We start from the raw sequence: 10,138 nt of genomic DNA on the forward strand, positions 1-10,138 counted from the left end.
TTGTTTCATGGAGAGGGACCATTATTCTTTAGGGTAATTCCATCAAAGTAAGGTCATCCACCAACTGGGGCACACTGCGTCACAAGTTTGGTTAAAAGGTCAAAACAACTGAGTCTTAAAGGTTAACGTCCTACAGCAAAATAACAGTGCAACCCTCTTTTGTCCTCATTTTAATAGTGCTTTACCATTATATTTAATGTCACAGCCACTCAGACCTATTCACATCATCGCCCTCAGCGTTTGTAACGGAAGATAATATGGTGTGTTTGTGCTGTAGAGACCAGTGCTTTCCATGGTCCTGAAACAAACATCTCCTCCGTCTCTGTCTGAATCCGTCTCTCCTTTATTAAAATGTGCAACCCTGGCTTAAGGGATACATCACATCTAATAGCCCCCCTTAACCCCTCCCTGCTGCCAGTCTCTCTTTGTGTCTCTCTCTAACACTCACACACACAAACAAACACACACACACTGGTTCTTGTCAAAGGAGGAGCGACATCAGTGCTGGGTTACTCTTTGCTTCTCTCTCTGCTCCAGTTTCGTCAGAGGTGAGACTAACATGGACCAAACTAAAACATCTCCTCCATGCCAATCCCAACAGACACGGTAAGATAACATTTCTCTGTGGATCTTCCAAACTGCTGCAAACCAGGACACTTGACTTACACCACAGCTTCTTTGATAAATGTTTAATATCTTTACGTAAAGTCAGACACTCTTTTTCCTCTTGCTTTCTTTTGCTGCAAATAAGAAAGATTAATTTAAATTTCAGGTATACAATGATAATTCAAATGATATTAAATGTTCTACTCCACATGCGGTCTCAGGTTCTAGTATTTAAGGCTTGAACTGGAAAACGTTTTATTGTTCATTAAAGGCTGCTTTACAAATGTTGATCATCATTTCTGTGCTGAAAGGTTTCTATCAGCCATCAGCATCAGATCTGGGTCTGGATTCCCCAGTCTCTGTGCTGCCGAGGAATCCCCCCGGTTACACATGTTTGTGTGTAAGAGGAGATTAGATTTCAAACAGGCAGCTTCTCTATGTAAACTGCAGGCCTACAAGATGACATCAAGTTATTCAATCTTTGCTCATTAACTCTCGTACTCATGTCCCCTGAGATGGAGTCCCTCGGTCGCCTCTCTTCTGTTAAAAATAAAAGTGGTTTTATCTTCTTGTTCCTCTTTGTCATCTCCTCTGTACCTTGTGGTTTAATTTTTGTTGTTGTCCTTTACACCCTGGTCACGCTTTTGTATTCAGCTATTTTTATATTTTCTCTGTCCTTTTTTTCTGGCTCCATTGCAGTGCTGCGTTGAATATTGAGTGGTTTTCTCTTCTCTCCGTTACACTGCCGTGCGAGTCCAAAACTCAGGCTGATGTGAAATTTCCCACTTTTCAGATTCACAACAAACTTGTGTGGCAAACCTATTAACAGTTACTTGTGCAATTACATCAGAAACCGTTGCTTCAAAATACTGAAAAACCTTTTGAAATCTGTTAAATGTTACTGTAACAATTAAAGCAATGTGCGATTTAAAACAATCGCTCAGTCTAAGTACTGTATTTGTTTAAGTCTATTTATCTGATATGCATTGATACATAGTATTCACAATCTTTGTAAACAAATAAAGACATTTATGAGATAGAAATCACTTTTCAATTAAATAATTAAATGTTGAAACACTTTGATCCTGCAGTTGTTAAACCGTCCTTTTTAACTGTGTACTCTATGTAACGTCCGCTCTCGGCTCTGCAAACAAGCCTCTTGTTTCACCATCTCACCTGACGTCGGCTGTTTCGTATGTATCCTTCATGATATCAAAGACAGTACAGACTTTTTAAAGCCGTGCTCACCCAGCCAGATGAGCACTACTGTAAGCTAGAAGCATATTACCGGTACAGCTGTTGCAGGCAGAATCTGCTGGATCTAATTACCACGTTTCTGTGCCTGTCAAAGAAATGCTGTTTGCCTCCGTGACTCTGTCCAGTAGCCCTGGATTACAATTAGGGAGGTTTAGAAATGTTGGTCTTATTAGTATGGACCAACCAATGCCACATCACATGGTAACTACAGTTTGTAGTTTTGCACAGTTTGAAATTACAGTTTCTTTTGTGGTCCAAATGTTCATTGCAAACGGGTGCAGCAAGGCACTTATAGTACAGCAGCTTATAACAAAAAGACAATTTATAGTGGTGGGAACTACTACAGGCCCAATGATACGATATTATTCACACACAAAAAAGTCAATATTGCAATAATATTTATTTCGATTTACTACCTTTTTTTTCTGTGTTAATAATAATGCAGTTTGTAAACATCGGTTTATCTAAAAAAATTGGCACATTTCTCATTTATTCCACCAATGTCGTTGACCAAATTTCTGTCAACCCTAGCAAAAAAACTGCTATCTAGTGGACCGAAAAGGTATTATTATTAACACAGTATTGTAATTGGTTATTTTATTTAATAGGATCAAGGAATTGCATTTTGTTACCCTAACTTCTCTAGAGACACATTTTATGCCAATCGTTAGTGCTAAATGACTTACTGCACCATAACTTTAAGCAAGAAACAAGACTTAATCCTCAAATGTGGGGACCTGAGTTTTGTCCCACAATTCAAAGTGAGTCCCTTTAATATGACGAGATTTATGCAAGTACAAATGCATTTTCTTAAACCTAAGAGTAACTTTCAACTAACCCTGATATTTACATTATTACAAATATTATACTGTTTCCCTAAATCTTCAGACTCGTAACTTTAAGGCTGAAAAATATAGTTCAACTAAATGAAAGCGCACAAACACACACACACCAGCTCTTTCTCATTTGCTACAGAAAAGGCCCAGAATGGGTCTTTGATGAGTAGGTGATGTGGTTAGAGATGCTCTAATGAAGTTTCATCTGGCTGTAAGAGCAGGAAGGAAACATTTCAGGTACAGTACGATGTTATCATGTGGCCTAATGGAGTCACTTACATGGTTTTAGCAGTATGCAAAAACCTTCATGGTCACAACTAAGTGTCTTTACATTGATTTTCTGATCAGAATACATCAGTTAATCACATTGCTATTGTAGATCTATTCCTAATGTTTCTGGGATTTTGAAATAATAGTTCTCATAATGATACTTTACCTTAATTATGGTGTTTTGTTGTCTGTTTGCTTGGCATCAGACGTTTTGAATACACAACCCATTCAAATTAACAGGTATCTCCATTCCCATTTAATATGTTGTTATGTGCAGATGCTTTTATCCAAGGCACCACGAATGCCTGGATTATCAGTGTGGGGGGCCCCGAGTGTAACTCTGTGTACTTTCATTGAAGCAGTATTTTGTAACCCTAATAGCAGGTAGTTTCAGAGCCAAGAAAAACGTTTCCCTTTTTTCTCCCACTCAGAAGGCAAGAATTGTTGTTGTTCATAAACCCTTTTAGACTCACAGATTCTGCCCCCGTCTGACATTAAAACTGTTGCATCTATTAAGGTTTGTTTGGATCTGTCTCAAATAGCAAACATGAAAGCACAAACAGAATCCAATTTTCAAACCAGGCAAGCAGCTATGATATGACGTGTCTCCTCTATGTCTGCAGGATCCAGATTATTACTTGACATTTTTATATTAAATCTCATGCATGGGTTAGATACTCCCAAAGGGCATTTTGTGACTTTCAAGTCCGAATGGGAAATCTACAAAATGAACTCTGATCAAAGTTAATACTTCCAGGTCCCTTAGGGGTGGGGGGGAAATGTATACAGTAGTATCTGGGTATTTTGGCAATATTGAATCTACACTTTATCATGTTAATGTCTAATATTGCAATTGAATTATAATCAATTATTATTATTTAATAATAAAGAATAGATAATGCCTACAGTATCTGCAAAAAACTATCATTGATGATATCATTAAGTCATCAGCAAGTTGATTATGGAATAACAACTGATTTACAGATATAATATTACACAAACTGTGCAGATTCCATCTTTCTAAGGTGTTGTTCCTGATATGTGTATGAGGGAGACTGTTGTATATGTAAAACACAGCTGCTGCAGCTTTATTTGCTCACCTGTGTAGCCTTCACACCGTGAGCTCAAAACACTCAAACACCTGCTAAATGTTTACACGCTGAAAGTTACGCATGACTGTGCAGACAGATACAAACATCAAAAAACTGTTGCAAAAAATAAGCTTGATACTTCATAATGTTTTGTGTTTACCAGATATTGTACAGATATGATTCGAGACTGAGAGAGAAATCCATAAACCAGCCAGTATGGAGACTCTGAATTCCTCCCAAACCACCAGCATCAGCAGCGGGGATAACAGCCTCTTCTCTGCAAGCCCGTACTCCACTGTGGAGATTGTACTCATCATCCTGGTGGCCGGATCCCTCAGTCTGTTCACTGTCATCGGAAACATCCTGGTCATGCTCTCTATAAAGGTTTGGGTTTTCTTGGTTTGCTCATTAAAGTTTCAAATGTCCACCTCTGGACACTTTTAAAAGCACAGCCAGATATAGAGATAAGAATACAGCCAGCACATGCAGGGTGGTAATCTAATAGAAAATGAGAAAACACACATCACATGGTACCAAAAAAGATTAGCATCTGACAGCCTGCCCCATGTTGTTTCTCTAAAAGGTAAACAGGAACCTGCAGACTGTCAACAACTACTTCCTGTTCAGCCTGGCCTGTGCGGACCTCATTATTGGCCTCTGCTCCATGAACCTCTACACCGTCTACATTGTGATTGGCTACTGGCCCCTGGGAGCCGTGGTGTGCGACCTGTGGCTGGCGGTTGATTATGTTGTCAGCAACGCTTCAGTCATGAACCTGCTCATCATCAGTTTCGACCGTTACTTCTGTGTCACCAAGCCACTCAGCTATCCGGCGCGCCGCAGCACCAAGATGGCGGGTTTGATGATCGCTGCGGCCTGGGTCTTGTCCTTCGTCCTGTGGGCCCCGGCCATTTTGTTCTGGCAGTTCATAGTGGGGGGGAGAACCGTACCGCCAGGTGAGTGCTACATCCAGTTCTTCTCAAACCCTGCAGTGACGTTTGGGACAGCCATCGCAGCTTTTTACCTACCGGTGGCCATCATGATCTACCTCTATTGGCGCATCTCCAAGGCCAGCCGCAGCCGCGTGAAGAGGAACACTAGGAAGCCGTCAGGGGCCAGTCTGGGGGAGGGCCCCTCTCACAGCCAGGAGGACGGATGTCAGAACGACGGCATCACAACAGGAGATGCTCATGGAGAGGCTGCAGATGGGAAGGAGAAGGAAATGCTGCAACAGCAGAATGGAAACGGGCATAGTCATGAAGAAAGAACTGATCAGGCAGACTCCACAGACGACAGGAACCACGCTTCAACGTCTAAAGATACTGCCGTCCCTGCTTCCTCTCAGAAATGTTCAAATGGTGAGAAAAAGACAAACCAAACTCAGCCACCTTCTCCGGAGAACTCCACCGCTGACAGACAAAGTCTGACCGCAAGGACCCTGTTTAAGGTACATTTGATCACTGAGTGTGTCCATTACAATGTATATGACTAAAATGTTTACAGCTCCAGGGTCTAGGTATGGAACTGTTGGTTGCTCCAGCAATTTAGAGCAGACAGAAACATCTCACTTATCGGATTGTCAACAATTTAGTCTCTGGATCTTACTAATGTAAAACAGGATTTATGCGAACCATTACATATATTATCGGACAGCTTTCTTGCAACGTTAGCTAGCAAATTATCACTGCAACCAGAATCAACAACACTAACTGTGTTTCCCCTGTAATTGTAAGTTGCCAAAAAACGTGCAATTAAAAAATGATTTCTTCTTTTTCTTTTGTCCAGGTGACAAAGCAGAGTGCTGTGGCAAAGTGGAAAAGGAAGGGCGTTTCTTCCAGGGAGAAAAAGGTGACGCGCACCATTATGGCCATCCTGGTTGCTTTTGTAGCCACATGGACCCCGTACAATGTCATGGTGCTGATCAACACCTTTTGTTCCATCTGCATCCCAAACTCCCTGTGGACCATCGGCTACTGGCTCTGCTACATCAACAGCACCATCAACCCAGCATGTTACGCCCTCTGCAACGCGACCTTCAAAAACACCTTCAAGCACCTGCTCATGTGCCAGTACAAAAACATACGAACAGCACGATGAGGGCCAACAAGCTGACTCATGTTTGTGATAAATCTAGTGAACTGAAATGACACAATAACATTGTTAAAGTATTGAGATTTTCTTATCCATTCTGTGCAATCTGTTTCTATTTAGATTGTAGAACGTATAGATACTGCCATTGAAAGGAACCTGTTTTATATTTTAAATTGTACCACACAACTTTTAACATTACATTACATTTAGCTGACGCTTTTATCCAAAGCGACTTACAATACGTACATTCGACCAGGAAGACACAACCTTGAAGAAAACAGAATCATATAAGTACATCAGGTTTCATAGAGCCAAACATTTCAAGTGCTACTCAACTGGCTATAGATAAGCCAGTCCTTTATTAGTATATAAGTGCTTTGTTAGTAATTCTTTGTTTAGTCATTCTCTCGCTCGAAGTGGAGTCGAAAGAGATGAGTTTTCAGTCTGCGCCGGAAGATGTGCAGGCTTTCTGCTGTCCTGATGTCAATGGGGAGCTCATTCCACCATTTTGGAGCCAGGATAGCAAACCCACGTGTTTTTGCTGATGGGAACTTGAGTCCCCCTTGCAGTGCGGGTGCAGCGAGCTGTTTGGCTGATGCAGAGCGTAGTGCACGCGCTGGGGTGTACAGTTTAACCATGTCCTGGATGTAGGAAGGGCCAGATCCATTCGCAGCATGGTATGCAAGTACCAGTGTCTTGAAGTGGATTCTAGTAGTTACCGGAAGCCAGTGAAGTGAGCGGAGGAGCGGAGTGGTGTGGGAAAATTTAGGAAGGTTGAAGACCAGACGAGCCGCTGCATTCTGGATGAGCTGCAGAGGTCGGATGGCACATGCAGGTAGACCAGCCAGGAGGGAGTTGCAGTAGTCTAGGCGTGAGGTGACGAGAGCCTGGACCAGAACCTGCGTGGCTTTCTGGGTCAGCTGGGGACGTATCCTCCTGATGTTGTAAAGCGTGTATCTGCAGCAACGGGTTTGTAACAGCGATGTTTGTAGTGAAGGACAGTTTGTTATCTAGGATCACACCCAGATTCCTTGCAGTCTGAGTCGGGGAAACAACAGAGGTGCCGATGTTGATTGTCAGGTCAAGAGTGGGACAATCTTTTCCTGGAAGGAAAAGCAGTTCAGTCTTGTCAAGGTTAAGCTTGAGGTGATGAGCAGACATCCACTGAGAGATGTCTGCTAGACAAGCAGAGATGCGTGCGACGACCTGGGTCTCTGAGCGGGGAAAGGACAGAATTAATTGGGTGTCGTCAGCGTAGCAGTGGTATGAAAAACCATGCGGGCTAATGACTGATCCGAGCGAGTTTGTGTACAGGGAGAAGAGGAGGGGACCAAGAACAGAGCCCTGAGGGACCCCTGTAGTTAATTGACAAGGGTCGGACTCGGACCCTCTCCAAGTTACCCTGTAGGTACGGTCTTTGAGGTATGAGGTGAGGAGGGAAAGTGCAGAGCCTGAAACTCCAAGTTCTTGGAGAGTGTGAAGGATGGTTCACCGTGTCGAATGCAGCAGACAGGTCGATAATTATTCGAAACACATGTTTTTAGTATTATATATATATATATATATATGTATTCAAGGAATTCTGGAGGGAATGTGGTGTATTGTAAAAATGTACATTTGAGTGACTTTTGGGGTTTTATATTTTCCTCTTTGCTCCACCAACACAAGCTTGTGCAGTATGTTGTTTAACATGCAACCTCTTTTTCCCCCGACAGTAAAATTGTGGTTAATGTGATGGTTTTGTGACCAAAGCAGATATGTATAAAGTATAGTGTAAAAGAAGATAATATACTATAGAAAAAGATACTGTTGACATAAATCATTTGGGCAGTAAAAAACTGCCTACATGAACAATCAGTCTGAACGACAGCTGTAAATGTTTGAATGAGTGTGTGTGTGCGTGCATGCCTTCTGTCTAGCTAGACTTGTTATTAAGATAATGACATCTGTGATCCATGTTGTTGTGAAAGGATCCCAACTGTGATAGTGATATCTGTCAATAGCTTCCCCTCTTTCACTTATAAATACATGTTTTACAAAAATAAAAGAGATAATAACAGAAAATGCAGTGTCAGTATTTTTTGTGACACCTTCAATTTAGCTGAGAATTCAAATGGTGCAAAGTGTACATAAAGCCTGATATCTTGGCTCCACCACGACACTTGGGGCCTTCTCATCCATGGCCATATAACTACCCCTGCTGCGCTGCTGCCTGACGGAAGGAACTAGACACTGCACCATAAAAAGAGTGCAGCACTGCAGTAGTGTGTGCCCTGGAGGAAATAGGTAATTCCCTGAATGAAAAACAGCGATGCAGTTCAGTGAGTTTGCAAATTCTACGACGGCTGAACTGAAGATGGTTGACAAAGGGACAGTAACTGGTGCTCAGTCTAAAACAACATCAGAGTGTATATCCGTATCAGGTGTACAGGGAGATGTGTTGCTAGAAAACTTGCTACACTCACAGCAGCATTTGATTATAAAAGTATGTGACACTGTTTTGTCTTGTAACCGTCTGGTTCAGTAAAGTACAGTATGTCATCTCTAATGGAGCAAACAGGAGACTAATAGAAACGATAGCCTCATTCTACCCAGTACGAAGAAGAAGCAGGTGATGAAAGGAACATGGTTGATAGTTAAGCTTAACACCTACAAGCTTTGCAATTTTTCTAGCATGCTCTCACTACTTTTGTCTCTTATGTGACCTCGATCCTAAACAAGAATCAAAATGTCACAGTTAATTGAGAAACATTAATTTTTCTTTTATACTGATAACATGAACACAACACCTCTAGACAGTTTTATACCCATCCTAATTTAACACCAGAGTCTGAAATTCCTTTATCAAGTAGATTTGAGAAAGAGTGAAAGATTTGGAGGGAGAGCGAGAGGATTCAGTATTAGCTCCCCCTCCCATCGCTCCTCTGGACTGCGACTCATAAACCTCTCCTGGTTCAGACTCAGAGACAGAGCAGAAGGAATCAAACTGAAATGCTCCCAAAGTCCTCACTGAAGAGAGAAGGGACTAAAGGTATCACTGTCTCAGCCTTGAAGCTTTTACACCCTCTAGTAGAACAAAAAAGTAAATCTCCTATTGATACTCCTAACCTACTACATTCATTTGTTAAACATTGGGGATCTGTATGTTAAATATGACCTAGTTTGTATGTAAATATGACTGGACAGCCACAACTCAATAATCAAATCATTTCAAATGAACCCATCATAAAGGCTCAATAAAAGTATCTTGACAAACTTCACCCTGATCCATTTCACAGAACGTAATCTAGACTAAAATCGTAACTTCTGTGAAGGGGTTCATAATGTTTCATATTCGATTTAAAAACAATAGTTAGGGGCCATTTTGTTTGTAGCTCTTATCATTCCTTCAGTTCATACTGGCCATTTAGAGACTACTTCCAAATGTAATTTCAATGTAATGGGGGTTGAAAAAACAAAGTATTATTTCCTCTCTCTTTTAATTGTATTCCACTGCAGTTCAATGAGACAAAGTAGAGTGCGATTTATATAGCAAAACATGTTATACATTACGTTCATAAATAAACCTGACAAATGTTTTATGAGTTATTTAAATCCTAATAAATACACTAGTTGGATCTCAGTGTGCCTTTCGTTCTTTACCCGACACATAGGGGGTCACTGTTGATACTGGTATGTTGTAATGTAAACACCTAACCCTGTTTGTTCATAATGTATAAAGCTTCTGTTTGCATTGCACATTATGTCTTTGTGATTAAAGCGATTTTGAGCCAATGTTGTCAAAAACAACACAAAACAAGAAGCGTCCCCACAGGTAACGCCTGAGGCTTTAAGGGCTTTGTCTTAACATTTACAGAAGACATTTCAGTACAAAAGACTATATGAGAATATGTTGGAGTCTACCTAATGGCTATTTGGTTGAAGTAAGTTACACCAGCTACATTTCCCTCTTCTTCCAAAAGCCGTCCTCCTATCAGTGTTTACCCT

The 10,138-nt window shown here is 41.2% G+C and overlaps 1 protein-coding gene across 1 annotated transcript; it reads left to right on the plus strand.

The window, feature by feature from the left end:
• Nucleotides 1-512: 512 nt before the first annotated feature.
• LOC117545774 (muscarinic acetylcholine receptor M2-like) lies at nucleotides 513-6,211 on the plus strand. The gene is made up of 4 exons (XM_034215731.1): nucleotides 513-606; nucleotides 4,224-4,444; nucleotides 4,644-5,507; nucleotides 5,846-6,211. The coding sequence occupies exons 2-4, from the start codon at nucleotides 4,277-4,279 to the stop codon at nucleotides 6,155-6,157; spliced, it is 1,344 nt and encodes a 447-aa protein (XP_034071622.1). The 5' UTR covers nucleotides 513-606; nucleotides 4,224-4,276; the 3' UTR covers nucleotides 6,158-6,211.
• Nucleotides 6,212-10,138: the final 3,927 nt, after the last annotated feature.

This window comes from Gymnodraco acuticeps, unplaced genomic scaffold (genome assembly GCF_902827175.1).
Source record: "Gymnodraco acuticeps unplaced genomic scaffold, fGymAcu1.1, whole genome shotgun sequence".
NCBI classification, from domain to species: Eukaryota; Metazoa; Chordata; class Actinopteri; order Perciformes; family Bathydraconidae; genus Gymnodraco; species Gymnodraco acuticeps.